Source organism: Nelumbo lutea, chromosome 8 (assembly GCF_056320005.1).
Source record: "Nelumbo lutea isolate HS-2025 chromosome 8, American lotus-T2T, whole genome shotgun sequence".
In the NCBI taxonomy this organism is placed as follows: domain Eukaryota; kingdom Viridiplantae; phylum Streptophyta; class Magnoliopsida; order Proteales; family Nelumbonaceae; genus Nelumbo; species Nelumbo lutea.
In genome coordinates this window covers 48,837,945-48,860,238 of record NC_142691.1, presented here as the reverse complement: position 1 = coordinate 48,860,238, position 22,294 = coordinate 48,837,945, and the positions used below count along the sequence as shown (strand labels likewise).

General features: G+C 37.7%; 1 protein-coding gene across 4 annotated transcripts; it reads right to left on the bottom strand.

The window, feature by feature from the left end:
* Positions 1-295: 295 nt before the first annotated feature.
* LOC148844063 (uncharacterized) lies at positions 296-21,740 on the bottom strand. Of its 4 annotated transcripts, none has more exons than XM_088959844.1 (2): positions 21,570-21,740; positions 296-1,036 (listed from the first exon to the last, which is right to left on the bottom strand). In XM_088959844.1, the coding sequence occupies exon 2, from the start codon at positions 1,013-1,015 to the stop codon at positions 452-454; it is 564 nt and encodes a 187-aa protein (XP_088815970.1). In that variant the 5' UTR covers positions 1,016-1,036; positions 21,570-21,740; the 3' UTR covers positions 296-451. The 4 variants fall into 4 exon arrangements, with proteins under 4 accessions (XP_088815970.1, XP_088815971.1, XP_088815969.1 ...); XM_088959845.1 differs by lacking the exon at positions 21,570-21,740 and adding an exon at positions 2,021-3,958; XM_088959843.1 differs by lacking the exon at positions 296-1,036 and adding an exon at positions 12,245-13,943 and having other exon boundaries at positions 21,570-21,725.
* Between the last annotated feature and the right edge of the window lie 554 nt (positions 21,741-22,294).

Below are 22,294 nucleotides of genomic sequence, written 5' to 3'. Positions count from 1 at the left end.
ATAACCCTTTGCCAACTTGATAAAAGTTTTTTTTTTTTAATCAATTTTCCTTTGATAAATAAAATCCATGTTGCCAGAAAGACCTTTAAACCTCTACAGTTCAACATCAAAGTTAATTATAAATTTATAAATAAATAAATAAAAGATGAAAGAAGCATATAAAGAATTTCAGAAGCTCCAATATAACCTAAGATTCCTAGTCCATTACTATAATGAGAATAATAAAATTACTACATGAAAAGGAATTTGCAAAATTAGAGATGATAAGCAAAAGAAACATAAAAGGGAAATTCACTTCAACTGAAACCATGCATACTATATATGCAATTAAACTTACGAGTCAAGCTTAAAAAATACTCAATGAAACCCATCAAAAATTTTCATTAACATCTACCATGTTACAAGTACAAAAAATCCCCCACAGAAACCAACTGACAAGGGCAAGTCTACTTCAAAGATCATCCTCCATCCTCAAGTATTCTCCTATATCTGCCTGATGTAACACAACAATCCCATTCGGGTCCAGCTTCCTGCAATCCTGCGTTGACTTGGCTGCAATCCCAAACCCTAATGGCACATCTGACATGGAGAACACAACCACCCCATCACCTGCTGCTGTGTTCTCTGTAATCCTCCCCAAACCACCCTTCAAAACGTGATTACCGTACAAGAAGGACATCTCGGAAGTGGGTTTCAACCAAACCTTGTGTTTTGCATTAACAGCCAAGAGATTGAGACACTGGATGGTGAGGTGAAAGCTGCCACCTTTGGTGAACTTGCCAATGCAGGTGCCAAGGGAGACAAGCTTGTTGCGGTCGATGTTTGTGGCTCGCTTCACCAAGGCTTCACTTACATAATACACTTTGTTCTTTTGGAGGCGAAAACAGTAACGGCCTGCTTTGTCATCTGGACCTTCATACGATGGGCTCTCCACTATGTTCTTGAGGTTATTGCCTGTAAACTTGAAGAGCTTCTCGAATACTGCTGCTGTTTCCTTCTCATCTAGAGGCCGCATCTCTGTTTATCTTCACTTTCTCTGTTTGGGCATTCTAGGACTTAGACAGGATGGGAGGAACAGAAAAAGTCCTCTATGGTATACAAGCTCTTCAAAAAACAAAATCAAGAGATATATGATACAATAAAGCTATAGCTACTAGAAATGTATGAAACCTTAGAGATCAGATCTACCACTCCAACTGGATGAGCCTGACTACATGATAGTAAACAAACACAATCATACCAACCGGACCATGCCTGCCCAAGCACTACCAGTGCTGTGACTAGTAAGAGACGACACCCCTGGGCAACATTTCGGTGACTTTCATCCTTTTCAAATTTAGTCAGCTATGAATTATAAACTATTTAAGCTCTAAACGTTCTAAAATATATGAAATTAAAGCTTTTAATTCCAATAAAATTTCACTGTTCTTTGGTGTTAAAATTATGATAGATACCAGTTTTTTGGGGTGCGGAAGCTAGTCCTGGTTTTGGTTTTTCAAAGCAAGAATATGCTCTGATACCAGTTTTTTGGGGTGCGGAAGCTAGTCCTGGTTTTGGTTTTTCAAAGCAAGAATATGCTCTGATACCAGTTTTTGAGGCGGAACAGTCTTTGCAAAGAAGCTGTCCAAGCAGAAGTCTTTGTGAGCAAGAAGCTCTAAGGAAGGGGTATGACTGAAAAACAGTCTGTATAAACCCAAGAGGGGGTTGGAAATATGAGCAGAAAGCTCTGAAAAAGGTGTGAGCAGTACGCTCTGAAACCCATCTGAGGGTATGGATGGTGAACAGTAACAGTTCTATATGAGATGAACTAAACAGTTCTATATCAGATTCAGAACTAAACAGTTCTACTATTTGAGCTCGAAGGCTCTGAGGAAGATAAACAGTGTTAATAAACACTTGCATGATGAACATAAACAGTTCTATATAAACTTTGAACAGTTTTAAGAAAAAACCTTTTTTAAATAGAATCAGAGGTTCTTATGTAAATCAAAAATCCATAAATGGTTAGAGGAATACTTACAGTGCTTGCCATAGTTCGTCATAGCTTCTGTGTTGAAGTTGCAACTATTCATCATCGTCCCTTCTGTCCTTACTATTGACCAATGCCAAGGATCAAATTGTTTTCCCTAAACGGCCTCCTGCCTCAGCGGTACTCACGTCTGCAGATCCCTTTCAGGCACTCCAGGTTTAATAAGATGAAGATAGAGGAGAAAGATGAACAACAACGGGCCATAGAACTAAGCGATACTGTATTTATTCATAACCATCTCTCCCGAAGGAGAGGGATTATTGAAACTACATAAAGAACCTCCGAAGAGGTTTTACTCCCTACACATGGGAGGAACTACAAGAGAGAAGAGAGGAGAGAGGGCAGAGCTTGAGAGCGGATGCTAAGCTCGACTCGGGATGCCTTACAAATGAGACTTGAGTCTCCTTATATAGACTTCTATCCGGTTTCCCAGTTACAAGGCTTTGGACAGCTGTCCTTAGAGAATAAGATTCGATCTTATCTCTTCTGCTTTTTGGCTGGCGGTGGTCCTTTGACATCTGTCTCGCACTAGCCTTTATTCGATGCGCTGTCGCTTTCCTCTGTCGTCTTCTGTCGAAGATTCCAAAGTTGACGTGCCCTTTCAATAAGTGCGCGCGTCTCTTTCTGCCACGTGTCGATTCTCTTATCGACTTCTTGGATTCTTCTGTCGAGGTCGTCCTCCATTAGTTGGTGGATGTCCTTGTCAACCGACAGCTTTATAGGATGATAAGATTCCTATCTGAATCTTTATCCTTTTCTTCCTTTCCGTCACAATCTTGACAGCTGTGACCTTCATGTTTCTGGAGCGATGCGCACAATAATTCCTTTGTGGCGGGGCTCACATAGATCTCGTTATCGAGAATCTTTTCTTCAAAGTCCTGAAGGGACTTGTTTTCTTCCTTGCTGAGTGGGCTTCCACTAGCATTAGTGATAATGCAGTGACTACTGCAATAATTCACTCTGGACTGTTGTCCTGGGCGAATCTTTTGAGTTTTCTTGAGGATAGACATAAAGTTGTCTATTCTCATCTTCTGGAGTCCTCCTTCTTGGAAGTCTCTTTCTTCGCCTATAACCCTGGATGGGTTCACTGTTCTTTCCTTTGCCAAGCCGATCTCGACAAAGTGGTATGCTGGAAAGCATTTGTTCTGGAACCAGTCCGGTATCGAGGACTGAAACTGGATGTAGATGTTGGCTTCCTTGGCAACAGCTACCTTGGTCCTGAACTTCTTCACAGCTTTTTTGAATCCTTCGGGGAAGGACTTAATCTCCTGCAGATTGGCTGAAGGATAAATGCACTTAATTAATCCAGCTTTAAAAGCCAGAAAAATTAACTTCTCGTCTGCGCCGGGGCAGAAGATAAATAGGCTTCTTGACGGTTTGTCGTCGGTGAAGACCTTTTCTAGCTCGAAATCCTCAAGTCCGAGAGACCTTGCTTTCGACCATAACTATCTGAAGGTTCCAAATGGAATTCCTTCATATGAATCTTCAATGGTGACCTTGGGGGTCTTTTCTGAAGGTTCTTTGATGACAAGTCTTCTGTCACCTTGCTTCTTCTTTACCATGGGTTCCTTGATGATAGGAGTACCCTTGAAAAGAATCGGAGATCCTCCGTTGTTGATGAAGTATCGTTCTGCTTCCTTCGTTGCATGGTGAAGGGAACTATACTTCTTGAATGTTACGTTTGAACCTGTAACATATTTGGAGACTACAGACCAGTCGTCGTAGATTCCTTTGTGACTGCCTTCAAAGATGACAAAAAACCGATCCTTGAAGTTGGCCGGCTGTGCAGCTTTTGCAGCATATGTTGGTCGGAGAGAGACCATATCACTTTTTGGCAAAGTGTCAGCCATCAACGGATTTGATGTGCCTTTACCGGAGCCGTTTGCTACCGGGCTAGATGAAGATTGTGGTTCTTCATTAACCTTGATCTATTTTCGTAAGAGACTAACGAAGTCAAATTTGTTCTTAACAGAACTAGGACTGACTGTGTCCTCTGTTTTGCTTTTTGCCAAAGCAACAGGCATCAACGGAGTTGATTTGTCTTTACCATCTTCCGTTTGAGATGGACTAGATTCAGTTTTTGAGATTTCGCTCTCCTGTACTGAATTAACAATTGTGGCTTCTTCTAGACTTTCGTCATAGATAGCAAGCTTTTCTTGAATGGCACGAAGCTCGATTTCAAGAATCTTTTTTCTAAGGCGTAATGCCTTTACTTCTTCTTCCATTTTTTCTCTCACACTCCCCCCCTTTTGAAATTGGATGGACTGAGAATTGGATGAATAAAATGTTTCCCGAAGAAGGGTTTTTATAGGCCTTTGGGGAAGAAAAGGTGACGTCATTGCTTACGATCTCGGGTTAAAGAATCTGCAAGGACATTTTTATCCCTGGATAAGTGTTCCACGTCAAAAGAGTAACGTGAGAACCACATTTGCCATCTGACCAATCGGCCTTGTTTACTATCCCCTGCAATGTTAGTACGCAGAAAATAGGTAAAATTCTTGTTGTCCGTTCTTACCAAAAATCTTACCGGAGTGAGATAGGCAGAGAACTTGCTGATTACTTGTTTTACCGCAAGTAATTCTTTTTCATTGCTGTGGTAGTTTCTTTCTGCTGCTTTGAAGCTTCCAGAAGCGTACCTGCAAATTTTTTCACCTTCTGTGGTTTTGGCTTTTAACACGCCACCCCAGAAGTCGTTAGAAGCATCTGTTTCAATAATCAGATTATCTTCTACTTTAGGCAGATAAAGTTTTGGAAAATTAATTAATTTTTTCTTTATCTTCCTTATGTATTCTGTATCGGATTGTGACCAATCCCAAACATAATCTTTCTTGAGTTTTCCTTGCAAAGGTTTTCTCATTTCTGCAAGTTTTGGAATATAACTTTCTGCATAAGTTAAAACTCCAAGAAATCTTTGAAGATGTTTTTTATCTTCTAATTGATCTGGAAAATTATGTAAATGTTCCAAGATATGATTTTGTGGACTGTGAGTCCCTTGATCTATTTCTAGACCTAAGAAGTTAATCTTTGTTTTAAAAAGATTAGCCTTCTTTTTTGAAAGGATTATTCCATATTTTTCTATCCGACTGAGGACAGATAAAACATGAAGATAATGTTCCTTTTCTGTATCAGAGAATACGATGGTGTCATCAACGTATACTGTGCAAAACTTTTCCATACCCCTGAGGGCATTTTGCATGTGTCTCTGAAAGATGCTGGGAGCTTGTTTAAGTCCGAATGGGACCACTCTCCATTGATAATGTCCATCTGGACAAGTAAATGCGGTTAATAGTTGAGATTCCTCATCTAATAACACTTGCCAAAATCCACTTTTACAGTCGAAACTGGAAAAGATGGTTTTTCCCCTTAGCAGAGTTAACAACTCTTGCATACAAGGTAAATTGTGACTGTCACCGACAGTTGCACTGTTGATTGCCTTGTAATTGACAACCATACGTTTCTTTCCACGTCGTTTTTCTGCTTCATTTTCCACAAGGAAAGCAGGTGACATGTGTGGAGATTTACTTGGTATAATAAGCTTCATATCAAGTAATTCCTTGATTTGCTTATTAAATTCTTCTCTATCCTGTGGACTGTACTTCATTGGTTTTACCCTAATGACAGTTTTAGGATTGATTAGTTTAATTGATGCCGTCATCCATTTTTTGGACTTAACAGGATCAATTGGATTTTCAGAACAGACTTTTTCAAGCAGTTCTTCTATCTGTTGATATTTTTTAATATCAATTAAGTAATTGTTAATTACTTCTTGGGTAATGTTTGTACCCTGAACCGGTCTGGTTTTGGAATCTTTTTTCATTGACTCTAAAAAACCGGGTTCTCCAAATCTAAAGGCTTTGGTGACCTTTTTTATCAGAATCATTTCATTGTTTAAATGAAACGATATTCTATCCAGCCATTGGGTGAATGGACCGTATAGCTGACAGAAATTATTACCTAAGAGTAGGTCAATACCTGTCTCTTGTTGGTAAATTGTTGGGATGATAAAGGGTTCACCTGATAGAAACAGTGTGATGTTTCTACAGACTTTGTCAATCTGGATCTTGTCTTGATTTGCAATCGTAGACTTCAATCCTACGTGGGGCATTTTCCCACATTTCTTCAGGAATTACATGCTTGCTGGCGATGCAAAGTCCTGCGCCTGTATCTACATAGCAGTGTAGATGTATTGGCTTGTAACTCTTAAATTTAAGAGTTCCTTTTATGTAAATTGAATTTGGACTAGTCCTGTTGAGTAGAACTATTTCCGAATCAATTTCTTTTTGAAGATTTAAACAGAAAAAATTTTTCTGCCAATCCCCCCAACTAAAAAGTTGGTTTCTTTTCATTCGGAATCTGATGACTCAGATTCTGAGATATCTGAATCAGACGTATCTGATTTCTCCTGAAGCTCCAGTGAATAAATATGAAGAGTTCCTTCATATTCATTTTCGATGGGGTAAAATCCATCGTTCACTGCTTCTAGAATTAGTTTTACCTTTTCAGGAAAACTTCTTCTGTTTGGACATTCATTTGCATAATGTCCCCCTTCACTGCATATCCAGCAGCGACATTTCTTTTTGCCTTGAGGGCAAAATTGGTTTTTCTTTGGTTTTTCCTTAGAAAAATACCTACTTGGTTTGAAAGGTCTTTTTCTCTTTTTCCAAAGTTTTTTATATGACTTTTGCATATATCTTTTCTTATATTTCTTCTTGAAATATTTCTTTCCTTTCTTTTCAGGTTTGCACCCGAAAAGTATCGGTTCTGTTTCGGTGTTGTTTTCACAACATTTCTTTCCGAAACTTTTTAATTTCTTGGCTATTTTAGCCTGATCGCAATATCTCGCGATTTCTTCTTTGATTATTCTCGTAGCATATGATAAAGAATAGGCCGTAAGAGAGGATTTTTCCAAGTTCCATCTCTTTTTGGCTTTTTCTCCTATGACAAGAATTTTCATGAGATAAACCTCAATCCACTGAGCGTACTCACTGGTATCGAGTTTATACATGTTCCTTTCGAACATACATGTAAATTCGTCAAGTTGACAAATATTACACAGTTGAGCTTTTGTTAAAGCTGTTCTTGCCTTCTCGGCTTGTTTCAACAGTTCTTGTTCCTTGTTATTTACATAATCAAGGCCCACGAACATTGTATATAAAGCTTCTACAACTTTATCGAAGAGATCTATGTCGTGCATATCTTCGTTCCAGTTGGTTCGCTTTATAAATTCTTTGATTATTCCATCAGACTTGTGTTCTAGAAGGAGTAGAACAGGTCTAGCTGATGAAAAATCATCTGGATTAGATTGAAGGATCAAACTAATCTCAGTATTCCATTTATCGATGATTTTTTGTCTTTCTCGAGGATCAAAAATACAATCGATATTAATGGTATTGATAGCCGTAGAGCTACCTTTTCCTGGATTTGGTATACCCTTGTGGTAAGGCATACTAAATTCAGTTTCTTTACCTTTATAGGATTTCCTATAAGGTCTATGGCTCGACTCTGCGTCGTAGCAATAATTTTCCATCTTTTCAGGAAAAGTTCTTTCTATTTCCTCATCTGACGTATCAGACTCAGTCATAGGTTCAACTATACTGGCTTGTTCATTAACAGGCTCAATAATGTTGACTGTTTCTGAGTTAGACTCGTTGTTTGGGAAATACCGATTGTAGAGATTGGGATCTTCTCTAAATCGTTTCTCACATTCGTCGTCATCCAGAGATAACAACTGAATTAATTCATGACAATCGTAATCGTCAAAATCTTCATCAAGTTGATCAAAGAACAACTTTTCGAGTTTTTCGACAACTGTTGTCATTTCTTTGAACCAAAAGGCCAGGTCATGGCGTTAGGGTTTCCTGAGCTTCCTAAGCTTTCGTTTCCTACCCGGAAGTTTGGATAAGAATACCTTTGAAATCCGGAACCCGAACCCGAACCCGAATTTTCTGGTTTAACAGAAGGTTTTTCTGTTTTTTCTTTTAACTCTTTTGAGAGTTTTTCAATGCATTCGCATTTATCAATTTTGTCAGAGACATCCTTGATAATTTTTGCTGCAATTGCATTTAATTTATCTTCAATGTTATTATCCATTGGAGATTTTTGTTTTATTAATTCTTCTACTGATTTTGTCAGTTTTAGAATTAACTCTTTTACTTCTAGCAGTGTGGTCATTTTTAACCAACTATTGCTTTTATTGACTGTTGAATTTCTTCGAGTTTGTCATCAAAGTTTTTTATTATACTTTGAATGTTTTCTTGGGTAACTAAATTTTTTGGAAGTTTTATTTCCAAATCCTTTAGTTTTTCCAAAATTTGACCCGAATCTCCCCCTTTTTTCAAAGTGGAAATATCAGAAACAAATTTATTCCAAGGAGCCTTTTTCTTCGAAAGAGGTTCACTTGCATCTTTTTCTAAACCAAAATACGACAGTAATTTGGCTAGTTTTAACCAACATCTTGCAGTGATTTGGTTAATATTGTTTGTGTGATTTATTATTTTTTGTAAATTCGGAGATTTACTAAAAAATAAATATTTCTTATCACTTTCTGTTTCGTCTAAATTCGGAGATTTACTAAAAAATATCTCTTATGATGAGCTACAAGCTCAAGAACAGATTTTTGAAGAAGCAGGACTCTATGCACATGACGCCAGCTTCGACACCTCTCTCTTAGAGAAAGTAAGTAAGATACAACTTGAACTTTCTCCTCGAGAAGTTTTCAAAAATCATAGTATGATTAAACAATTAGGATGTTTATTCAAACCTAGAACTAATCAATGCATCACCTGCATCAGTACATGAGAATACTCTCTTAAGATAGGAGACACATCTAGTCTTGTAGAAATCCCCTTGTTCAACAGACAAGAGATAGAGTACAAACTCAGAACAGTCTCTGAGTCAATTAGAAAAACAATAGGATATATACACATCGGGACAATTAAGATCCTGATCAAATCAACATTCCGTGAAGGAATAAACAGTCCAGTTAAGATTGCCTTAATGGACAGAAGAATTAATGACTTAAGAGACTCCCTCTTTGGAGCCATCCAGGGAAATCTGGCTTATGGTAAACTTATGTTTACCTGTCACCCTAGGATTTCAGTACCTTTAAGAGATGATATTGATCAGATCTTAGTTTTAGCACATCAGTTCGAAAGAACAGATCTCATGACAAAAAACAGCTATCCCTACACCATAACCTACAAACTAGGTTATACCCTAAGTAACAATACTCATAGTCTTGATTTTAAGGCTAATAGACCTATTGAGATAAACCAATTATTTGAAGACATTGGAAAAATCTCAAGACTCCCTACTTCGGAAATAGCACCTCTAGTTGGATCTTGGACCATGGATCTATCCAGACAAAAACAACTAGGAGCACCTAGTCAACTTAGAATTCAGGGAAACAATTTCTCTGAACCCGAAACAAGTACCAGAGCAATGGCACAAGCTGCAGCTCGATTTCATGGACTCCCATCCTTGAGAAGTACTTCAATGAGAATTCATAGGTTAGCCCATGAATTAGACGAAGAAGCATAAAATGAGTACCCATAGAGATAACCCCCACATATACTTCAACAAGAAGTATATAACCCTCAAACAACAGCATGTTGCCAGAGGAGAACATGACTTCCTTTACATAGGAGGAAGAGGAATAGATGGATGTCTAAAACAACTAAATAATATAAATTCAGTTGTAGGAAACATTCATATTATGACAACCTTACTTTGCATGAAAGAAGGGATAATTACAAAATTTTATAATCCAGGAACAGAAGATCTAGGATTAAGAGAACTCATTTCTAGTACTAACAAAGCTTCGGTAGATTTATCTCCGATAGAACAAAAAATCTCCCTTTTACAGGAACAGGTTGAAGACTTGAAGAAAAAGATTTCTGGAATTAATCCAGAAACAATTCAAAAAATTCTAGATATCACCCAAAATATCGATTCTAAAGTATGAGCACAGGAAAAATAGACAAAGTCTATGACGAAATGCAAAAAATAGATACAAGATCCAAGCAGCTGGAACAACAGCAGCAAGAACATTTCCAAAAGGCCATTGAGGAAGCCTCTGCAACTATCATTGCAGAAATCAATAAGGTACGTCAACAACTTTTTGATAAATTATCTAGTTGTGACTGCAATAGAGAAATCATTGATAAGCTAAATCATATGAAAGATTTAGGAAAGTCTAAAGAACCTCAGGAAGATTCTCCTAAAGAAAAGGCTATTATTCCAAAGCCTACAAAGAAAACAGGATGGTATCCTGAAAACCCTGATATTAGCCAGACCCCTTGGGGAAAACAATGACTATCAAAGAACAATTGGAAGAATTCTTTGAAAACTCAACTTCCCATGACCATATGAATCAAGTAGTTCAATGGTTGAGCATGACAGACGAGGAAATAGAAGATATTCCTCTCGAAGAACTCAAGACTTTGACCACCTTCAATACCAAAGCAGGAATTGAAGAACCCATAGATGAAGCCTCATCTAGTACAACCTACAGACCTAGGAAGTCTCATAGTACTCCCTATGGACCAGGAAACACTCAAGGTTATTCAAGTGGAAGAACCTCTGGAATATCCAGAAATAGTATTCCTAGTGACTATAACCCAGTAAAAAAGTACGGACACAACAGTCTAAATCTCAACATAGATTGTGCCACAAACAGAACCCAACTTATCCAAGAATGGGACAATGGAATGAGATTAATCATCAACACAGATGACAATCTCAAAGATGACTTTGATCTAATCCTTACCCTTGCCAAGTACCAAACTTCAGGAATAGCAAGAAAATTCCTAGATAGTATTGATACAACACCTTTTAGGGCAAGAAGTGGAGAAGACTTTCTCAGACATATAACAAATTCCCTATATACAGTATTTGTTGGAATAAACTACCTCACTGAAGGAGAAACAGAAAAACTCAGGCTTGCTGAGGAATCACTGGTACTTGTTTCGGGTTCAGAGAAATTGTTTCCCTGAATTCTAAGTTGACTAGGTGCTCCTAGTTGTTTTTATCTGGATAGATCCATGGTCCAAGATCCAACTAGAGGTGCTATTTCCGAAGTAGGGAGTCTTGAGATTTTTCCAATGTCTTCAAATAATTGGTCTATCTCAATAGGTCTATTAGCCTTAAAATCAAGACTATGAGTACTGTTACTTAGGGTATAACCTAGTTTGTAGGTTATGGTGTAGGGATAGCTGTTTTTTGTCATGAGATCTGTTCTTTCGAACTGATGTGCTAAAACTAAGATCTGATCAATATCATCTCTTAAAGGTACTGAAATCCTAGGGTGACAGGTAAACATAAGTTTACCATAAGCCAGATTTCCCTGGATGGCTCCAAAGAGGGAGTCTCTTAAGTCATTAATTCTTCTGTCCATTAAGGCAATCTTAACTGGACTGTTTATTCCTTCACGGAATGTTGATTTGATCAGGATCTTAATTGTCCCGATGTGTATATATCCTATTGTTTTTCTAATTGACTCAGAGACTGTTCTGAGTTTGTACTCTATCTCTTGTCTGTTGAACAATGGGATTTCTACAAGACCAGATGTGTCTCCTATCTTAAGAGAGTATTCTCTTGTACTGATGCAGGTGATGCATTGATTAGTTCTAGGTTTGAATAAACATCCTAATTGTTTAATCATACTATGATTTTTGAAAACTTCTCGAGGAGAAAGTTCAAGTTGTATCTTTCTCTAAGAGAGAGGTGTCGAAGCTGGCGTCATGTGCATAGAGTCCTGCTTCTTCAAAAATCTGTTCTTGAGCTTGTAGCTCATCATAAGAGTCTTCAGGGTCGCTCATACTATATTGCTATAGTCATGGCTCTGATACCAGTTTTTTCTAGGCTCGTAATTAGTCGAAAATAATAGTAAAGTACTGAAATATTGACTGGATTACCTTCAGAAGGCTTGTGGATGACAGCAGCGGAATGATATGATTTTTAAAAGATAGGGGAGAATAGTGTTTAAAGTATACCTTGTTTCTGAATTTATCGTGATTTGATCCTTCCTCTAATAGTTGTTACCGATCTTTTGGGCAGGCAGACAGCGTTCTCACAAGTGACCAAGGTCCACGTCTCGTTCCCTTTCTAACGCCGGTGGCCTCCTCGCCGATGGCTACTCTGGGATGATCGCTTCTACTAGACCCTCCAGGTTTTATGAGCAAACCGACCCCTCACAATAATAACATCAGGCACAGATAGGATCAAACTAGACTTTTATTCATAGCAAAGGTAACTTACAACACACATCTCCCCAAGGGGAGTTTTCTTAGCCTAACATGGAGAGCTCGGCACACAAGTGAGTCTCCGATGGATTTTCTGATGCCTCTAATAATACTTAGGGGTCCTTATATAGAGTTCGGACCTCAAAAACTAAAAAAAGCAAAACAATAAAAGATAAGGAGCGGGTGCTCCTTTACAGCTAAGGGATCATATGAGTATCCCAATAATTGTCCTTCAGAGCATCTTCTTTTCGTGGTGATGAGGACCACTAGTCTTCTTTTTCATTGTCGGTGGAATCTTTTATGCTTTCGGTGCTTTCGGTGGTAGTGGAGGGGTCCACTGTCTTTTCTTTTTTCTTCTCACAAAAGATGCAAAGGTGGTCCTTTCTCGGCATGAGTCTGCAGAATTCCTGTAATGTTGACTGAGAGGCATCCAGCTGTCCTGATAGGAACTTTTCTTCTACTGCGAGAAGTTTCCTCCCATCTTCTTCTGACAGTCCTTTTTGGTATTTTGAGATGAGTGTTATCTTCTCATCTGAATAATTAACTTTGATTTCTGAGTCAGCATAAACTTTGCTGTATTGATCATAGACTGTTTTGAGTCTTTGTGCTCTGAGCTTGGGTAAGATTGTTGCCAAATCTTCAGTAATCTTCTTTTCTTCTGGTGGTGGAAAAGAGACTTGTCCTCCAACTAGACCAATTTCAATCTAGTAGTAAGGGGTCTTTGGTTCTTCTGAGATCCAATCAATTAATGAACTGGTAATCTTCAGATATATTGTTCTATCTGTTTCTTTACAGATACGAGTTCTAAATCTCTTGATTGTTTCAAAGAGGTTCCTTGGAAATTTTGAAATTTCGAGTAAATTTTTACTGGGATAAATTATAGAAATTAATCCACAATCAAAACAGTTCTTAACAAAGCTGGGTTCAGCTCCTTGAATTATTCCAAAGGTGGAATATTGTTTGTTGTTGATGGTAAACCATCCTTGTTCTTCGTCAAGAGTACTAGCCTCAGCAAGGCGGGAATAGTGAAAGAATTGGGCCAGGTTTATTAGGCATGGTTCTTTCAAAAGTATTTTGGTCTCTTTTGGATTGGGCCGAAAGAGTCGGTTGAGGTTACTCAACTGTCTTTTAAGTTCCTGGGCCGGTAGTTTGGTGATATCCTTGAAAGAAGGTTTTTCTTGATTTTCAATGAGGAAGTCATTAAAGGCCTTCTGGGCTTCACACTCAGTGGTGTAGGATTTGTGGATCCATGGTTGGTTATGGATAATTGGGCTTATTTTAGGCCAATCGGTGTAGATTCCTCTGTTGGGTCCATTGAACACAACATAGTATTTTCTGGATTTTCCTTGAGGTCTTAAGGAAATGATGGGTGATGGTACTGGAGTAGCCAATTCACCTGTTGGCTGAGACAGGGCTCCATTTGGATTTGAACATTCCTTCAACGGGTTTGTTGAGTCTTTACCTGTTACCGTTTGAACAGGACTAGTAGTAGGTATACTTCCTACTATAAGTTTTGAGAATAAATTCTCGTCCTTTGCTCCTTCAAGCTTTTCTCCTGTGATTTTTTCGAGGCGAGCCTCCAGGAGTTGAAGTTTGTATTGCTTTACAGCAATGTCCTCTTTGAGATCGTCAATCTCAATTCTGAGTCTTTCTTCAAGACTAGTCATTGTGTCCTGCAAGTTCACGGGACATTATATCAGCAAGTGTATTTTTATTTCCTGAGATATGCTCAATGGAAAAGTCATAATGTTGCAGCCACTGCTGCCATCTCACAAGCCGGGCTTGTTTGTAATCTCCTTTTATAGCTGTCCAGACAAAATAACTTACATTGATATTGTCAGTTCTTGCAATAAATTTAGAGGGTAATAAATAAGCTTTAAATGCTTGAATTGTTTTTATCAGAGCAAGTAGCTCTTTTTCATTACTATGGTAATTCTTTTGTGCTGGAGAAAAAGTACCTGATGCTATCTGCATAATTTTTCTTTAGTACCTACCTGTGCTTTGAGGATTCCTCCCCAATGATCATGAGATGCGTCTGTCTCAATAATCATTTGATCTTGTGGTCCTGGATTGTAAAGATCAGGTAGGAACCTTAATCTGGTTCTTGATTTTTCTTACAATTTCAGTGTCTTGGGAAGTCCATGTCCATGCAACTTCCTTCTTTAATTTTACCTGTAAAGGTTGTCTAATGTTAGCAATTTTAGGGAAATAAGCTGAAATGTAGTTTAGCATTCCTAAAAATCGTTCTAATGCCTTTCTGTCAGCTAGCTGATCTGGAATGTCTTTGATATGGGCAGCTATGTGCTGTTGGAGCACCAGTTTCCCCTTATCAATAGTAAGACCCAAGAAATTTATCTGGGTTTTACATAATTGGGCTTTCTTTTTTGATAGCACTATTCCTATGTCTTTGCATGCTTGCAAGATGGTCTTGACATGATCAAGATGTTCTTTTTCGGTGTCAGAGTAGACGATGATATCATCGACATAGACTGAGCAGAAATCTGAGTATTTATGAGAAAGACTCTCATGCATATGTCTTTGGAAAATAGATGGAGCTTGTTTGAGCCCAAAGGGCATTACTATCCATTCATAATGTCCTTGTGGACAAGTGAATGCAGTGAGTTCTATAGAAGACTTGGAAAGTCTTACCTGCCAGAAGCCTGATTTGCAGTCAAAGCTACTGAAAAATTTCTTACCTCCAATTCTTGAGAGTAATTGGTCTTTGTTGGGTAATAGATACCCATCTCCTTTGGTATGGTCGTTGAGCATTTTATAGTTTACAACCATGCGTGCTTTTCCTCTTTTTTGCTCACTATGCTTCATAACCATGAATGTTGGGCTGAAGTGTGGACTTTTACTGGGCCGTATGACATTGAGTTTTAAGAGTTCATCAATTTGAATCTTAAATTCTTCTCTGTCTTTTGGGCTATACTGCATGGGCTTATTCCTAATGATCTTGTTAGGATCCAGGAGTTCTATGTGGGCTTCAAAATGTCCTTTGTTGATTTTTGGGTGCGGAAGCTAGTCCTGGTTTTGGTTTTTCAAAGCAAGAATATGCTCTGATACCAGTTTTTGAGGCAGAACAGTCTTTGCAAAGAAGCTGTCCAAGCGGAAGTCTTTGTGAGCAAGAAGCTCTAAGGAAGGGGTATGACTGAAAAACAGTCTGTATAAACCCAAGAGGGGGTTGGAAATATGAGCAGAAAGCTCTGAAAAAGGTGTGAGCAGTACGCTCTGAAACCCATCTGAGGGTCCTAAATTCGGCTACAGCCAATTTAGACCAAGTCCTCAGCTTTATTTTTGGACTTAACAGGATCAATTGGATTTTCAGAAAAAATGGAAGAAGAAGTAAAGGCATTACGCCTTAGAAAAAAGATTCTTGAAATCGAGCTTCGTGCCATTCAAGAAAAGCTTGCTATCTATGACGAAAGTCTAGAAGAAGCCACAACTAATATTACACAGTTGAGCTTTTGTTAAAGCTGTTCTTGCCTTCTCGGCTTGTTTCAACAGTTCTTGTTCCTTGTTATTTACATAATCAAGGCCCACGAACATTGTATATAAAGCTTCTACAACTTTATCGAAGAGATCTATGCCGTGCATATCTTCGTTCCAGTTGGTTCGCTTTATAAATTCTTCCCGATCAAGATTCTTAGTCCGGTTCAGTCAAGACCCGTCAGATGGTAAAAAACCGTTGACTTTGTCAAGAACCGTTTGACCCAGCCAGTTCAACCGTTGACCCATTCGACCCAGTGGCCGGGTCGCAAGTTGCATATTCAATGCATGCAAAACTTTTGGAGGCCATAACTTTGCACTCCGATGTCTGATTGGGATGATTTTTTTTATTTTGGGTAACTTTTTGAGATCTATGCATCCCAAGGTGATGTAGGCACCTTGCCCCGCTATTTTCGTGAAAAAAAAAAAACCTTTCTTGGCCTCAAATTGCAATTTTTAATATTTTTGATAAATAAAGAATTAAAAACTAAACTAAAAAATATAAATTAAATATAAAATAATACATATAACATATCTAAAACATATTTATACATTATTTATTGCTAAAATATATATTTCTACACACTATATATATATATATATATATATATATATATGCATGTGATGACGTGGCACGGTCTGAACTGTTCAACCCGGTCGGTCGAACTGGTGACCTACAACCCAGAGGCAAAAACAGTTCGGCCTTCAGGCCAGTTTTTAAAACACTAGTTTTTCCCTTTATTTTTTTTCTTTATTATTGTACTATTTTTACAATGTCCAAATATATTTACTTTTTTTTCCATTTTCATTTTCATCTTTATTTTGTTTATTTAGTTATTTATCCATTCAAATTATGCATAACATGATTGCAAAAGGATAAGTCTAATGTATAAAACAGGGAGAATGAATATGAATAAATATATTTTTCTTTTATTCTTGACTAAGTAACACAAAATGGGTTAGCTAATTGGACTTATAAAATAGTCCATATTAAAAAGCTCCCTTTAAAAAGTCAGGTAAGGACATTTGCTGAGCATCATTATAAAAGTTCTTATGCCAATGAATATAAAGCACAAAGCGCAAGGGGCAATTTGCACCCGAGGTGCAAGGTAAGGCACACACTTTTTGAAGGGAGGGGCAAAAATAAAAACATTCTAAAAAATAAAAATAAAAAGTCAGAAAATTCAAAAAATGCCAAAGAATTAAAAAAAAACACATAATATTAATAAAAAAGTAAACTTAAATTTTAACATAAATGTTTTAAAAAACCTATTGTCTAAAATCAGAATACATAAACATAAAACGTAAAGTGTATCCAAAGGAAAATTTTAAATAAAATCAAACATATAAAGCATTTTCAAGCATGTAAAACCCACAATCTCTTTTTTTCCTCAATTGCATAGCCAATGTCATGTAAAACATATTGCATTCTTTGATTCTACGAGCCGCCTTTGTACCACGCCTCTCGAGGCAAGCCCAAATAAGTCCATGTTAAGGTTTTAAATTCTTAATTCTCACATAAAAATAATGATTTTATAATTTTAATTGCCTTTTAAGAAGATATTTTATTAGAATGAATGGACAAAAACACTAGCAAATAGGGGGTTCTCGGAGCTTCGGTGAGTGAGCAAAGCGAGCTAACTGGCAAAGCCCCCGGCGCCCGGCCCAGCCGCTAGGTGCAAGGCACATCACGCACACATTTGAAAGGGCTGCGGCGCTGCGCCTAGTCCCTAGGCGAGACACATTTAGGGTATGCACCTCGCCTGTGTGCCTAGGCACGCCTTTTAAATCACTGATTGCCCCCATGTTTCAAAGTAGCATGCTTGTGGTTTCTATCTGAAATTTGATAGTGGCTGCAAATGCACTTATGACCACAAGGTCCTGCTGGGGTTGGGGACATATATCTGCTGCAAGAGGAAACCATGTTTGGGCTTTCAGTGGGCCAATTGGCATGAATGATTCATCAGAAGCTAAAAGTAGAGCCCTTCTCATCAGCTTAAGGCTGGCTAAATTTATAAATGCTAGTCGGCTGTTGGTGGAAAGAGACTCTAGGAATATGATTTGTTGGATTTCCAACCATGACTGGGGCCCTTGGTGATTTGCTCATCTGCCGAGAAGATCTTTTTGGACCTCGCTTGTTTCTTTAGATTGATTCTGAGGGAGCTGAATTCTTTAGCTGATTCTCTTTCTAAATTACGGGACAGAGTTCTTTCTTTAGATGGATTCTGGTTTTCAATGTAGCATACTACATCAAAAAAGCCATGCACCAATGCATAAAACATTTACTACCACTAATAGGAATTCTCCATTTCCCAATGTGTTCATCATAACTGTGGATCCTACGAATAATGAATTAGCTAAAATACCCCATCTACTGATAAATTAACCAATTATGCCTACAACTACATATATGTTCCTATGCCTATGGGTTAGTTTCAGTTTTGTTTTCTTTTTGATGCATCAACTAAATCACCAAGCATAATGTATGTTTATATATAGCAACATATATGGCAGCTTAATTTCTGCAAATATTATATTAGTATTACATTTTGAGTGAAAAAAGTTCCAGAATACAATAGGAGCAAGATTCAAAAGAATGTTCTTCTCTTCATGAGTTTTTTAACAAGCCAGGAGTCAGCAAAACTCACCAGGTCATGAGGAATGACCCTAAGCTGATTTTTTTTTGGTCAAATTACTTTTGAATCACTAACTAAATCCCTATTAAGTCAGGCTTTACCTCTCAATTATTCTCCATGTTTTTATTTGTTTCTTTGATTTTTTTTATCATTAATAGATCCACTAAAATCAGCATAGCACAGCAGAAAATAAATTTCACAACCATGATACAATAAAGTGACCTGGTTTGCCCAGCCATATTTAGAGCATCACCCCAATGGCCTATTAAGGGTTGGACAGCTCCCAATACAGCTCCAGACAATTTACCCCTTTCTAGCAAGTTCGTCTACCAGTTTTTTATGGGTTGATTCATCTTTAATCATTGTGCATTGGTTAGTGATTTGGCACTTGACTAGTCTTGACAACTAGGCAACAAGGTGCCCATGGATGGTCACCTCGCTTAATTGCCTACCAATTTTGCACATGCTACTATGAAACACTTATATTCTTTGTTTTTTAAAATAAAAAAATTAAATAGATGCTATTTTATGGGTTTATATACTAGTTTTTCTATTATTTTCTTATTAGTTAGGGTTCAATAAGCGCACATGTTGGTGCATGCTGTCTTGAACACTCAAAGACTTCAAAACCTGAACCAACAAGCAAAGAACTTAAAATTCTGTCCAATCAACAGTCTTTTTCTTTATCATCATATCATCATCTCCTCTTTCCACCCCTTTTTTGCCTTTTCCTAAGAAAAATAGGAGATCAGCTCCTATATTTTCTGAACTTTCTTTTCTTTCTTCCTTTTCTTCTCATAAATATGTTGACTTTATATGGTTTGCCATGAAGCTTATACTTTTATATTAAATTTATAGATAATTATGAATGAAAGATGGTTGCAGATTGCTATGGAATCTAGAGTGATACCCTGGAATTCATGATTTCTATGTAAAAAATTCCATCACCTAGGCAACTAGGTGCCCTCCCCCCCCCCCCCCCAACTCATATCATCCCCTAGCTTTTTCCTTGGTGCCATGAGAATTATGACTAGGTCAGTAGGTTGAAACTAAGCTTGGTTAGCGGCTTAGCGCTAGTATGGAGGGTCATGCCTCAATTAGGGTTGACCACAATGTAACCCAACCTGCTCTGAGTTGCAAGCTAGAGTCGTGATGACACCGTATGCTTCAACTGTTTAACATGTCCAGAGTGTCAATCAAGGCACAATACAATAGAATGGGTAACTCATACAGAAATGAGACCTTTTCTATTAGCAACCACTCAAGCAACTTCAAAGATGTCTGAAAAAGATAAGATGCAAGTACAGAATCAACAAAGCAGAGGCCAGCCAGCTACCCCCAACAAACATATACCGACAGAAGGAAATGGAAGATTCTCACCCTTGCAGGGGGACCCTACAACTTTTTTTATTTTTTTATTTTTTGATCAGCAAATGATTTCATTAAAGATAATAGGGGACCCTACAACTCTTCCCTCCCCTATTAACTCCTTTAGCAAGAGAATTTGCTAAGAGTTAGTAGTTTGCAGACCTTCATATCCATCTAAACAAAGTGATCGTGGTGGATGCCAAAGCCCTCACTTCACTGATGCAATGAAGAAAGACCCAATGTATAGAAAATAACTTTCTCTCAGTTCTGCACTATTAGAACTTGACTACCTACTGACAATTCTCTGCATGTTGTGTCAACAAAAATACATGAATGGTATCTCATCTTAACTACTAAGAACTGATACTTGGAAGAAACATAAAGCCTGATGCCATCATAGAGATTCAGCAACCAATCCAGATCTATGTACTAGAGTGTGGAATTTCTTTATCTGTAAGAAAATTACATGAATAATCAAAGGAAATAAAGAGCAACCCTCCCCCTCACACACACACACAAAAAAAAAAGTACAAACAAATAAATGCCTTCACATGCAAAAGCATTAAAAAACTGCCAGACATATCCATACGATGACAGTATCAATGATACACATGGATATATCACTCAGTGGTAACACCATGTGAAGATTTAGTCCCTTGGTTAGTGATGGGGAGGTAGGTATGAAATGATTTTCCAACAATGTAACATGTAAAGGTTTTCCACACAGCATTCACTTGCAATCTATCTTTTTCTCTTTTATTTTTGGAAAGCCACTAATGGCTATTGAGTATCGACTTTTATTTTCTTCTTCCTTTAGGTATACTGTTATTGGTTAGTGGGGCATCCAATGATGTTGGATAGGATAGATAGAAAACTTTCCCAATTTTTGGGTGTCCTTGCCCCCTCCCCTGGCTTCACCCAAGAATGGGTGCCCAAATATCACAAGAAACTGTAGGATTTCTAAAGGTAATTCCAAACCTACAGATCTGCAATCACACCAGTGGATATCCCTTTTAATTATATCTCAGACATATAAATACACAGGCCAAAAATCTTGTATGACTTTTCCACGTTTAATAACAGAAAAGTGCTTTGGCATAAACAAAATTATAGCACGATAACAATATGAGTGGACATCCATAGGTTGCTGCTTTTGACGGTAACACTATCTCGATTTCACAAGTACAAGTAGCTACTGCAGCATTCAGCAATAAACCAAGTGGTAACAGGATAAAGATATGACTGAAAGTCCATTCTGAGGGTTTACCTAGTTCTCTTGACTGTGACTTCCAAATCAATCTCTTTTTTTTCAATATTGTTTTTTGTTATTTTGATCAATCGACTTAGTAAACTGTTTCAGATTTTGTAAAACATTTATGCTTTTAGACATTGGAAATGTTTCCTTTCATTTCTCTAAATGCCAACCTGTTGCATAGCGCTTCTCTGTTTATCATCTGGCTAATCAACGCATTGGATCAGCCCCAACACCAAACCATCCCAACCCCATCTCAGAAAATATTCAGTTTAACATTCGGTATAGCTTATCAAAACCAAAACATTCCAGTATCCTATACATTTTAAAAACCATGCCTTTCAATTAATAACATGATAGAACACCTAAGATAGATATCAGTAAAGATAACTAGTTGTACAACACTAGAACAAAATTCTCCACGAAAGTCAGAGTAGAACCCCTTTGCTAGAATCATCTGTAACTTAGGTCAGGTGTTCGATGAACTCCAAAACCATACCTTTCAATTAACTCGGTACCCAACAGAAAAGAATGAAAAATATGAGAAGAAGTACCTATTTGCCGGTGATAAGACCTGCGCTCTTACGGTAAGGTATCTCGCCGGCGGTTGGATTCTAGGACAACAACAACTGGGATTGGGGTATAGTGAGCTCGGATGCAAGCCTCTAATGGAAGCCAGTGTGAGTTACGAGGAAAATACGAGGGTTTTGCTCAGGAAAAAGAAGTTCTAGATTTTTATTTTTTTTATTTTTTGTAATTACCGGTGTTACCGACCAACAGGCTGAACCGTTTTGCCTCCGGGTCGCGGGTCATCGGTTCACCCGTTCGGTTGGACGGGTCAGCCATGACACATCAAAACAACATAGGTCTAATATATATTTTTATTTTAGTTTTAATTTTTATTTATACAAAAGACATAATTTGAAATTTAAGTCCAAAAACGAGTTTGTTTTTTTGCAAAATAGTGGGGCAAGGTGCCTTCGAACTTGGAAGGTGTAGGTCTGAAAAGTTTACCCAAAATAAAAAGAAAAAAATCACCTAAATTAAACACAGGGTCCATGGTTCGACCTAGTGTTGGATATTTTTTACCAAGTCAATGCTTTTTATGATGTTTTATTCAAGGTTTTCAATTCGTCATTGACTCGACCCTATTTATGATTTTGATTTTCTAAAACCTACTATTTTGTAAAAAACCATTGATTTGTTCAAAACTCATTCAATCTAAGTGGTATATACAATGTATTGAAAATTTATAGAGGATTAACTTTGTGTCCAGTTG

Excerpts from the sequence above, each read along its gene's own strand:
- LOC148844063 (XM_088959842.1), bottom strand. The coding sequence starts at position 14,321 with ATGATTATTGAGACAGACGCATCTCATGATCATTGGGGAGGAATCCTC. Across the intron at positions 13,944-14,264 it reads GAGGAATCCTCAAAGCACAG|GACACAATGACTAGTCTTGA; the intron begins GTAGGTACTAAA and ends GTGAACTTGCAG.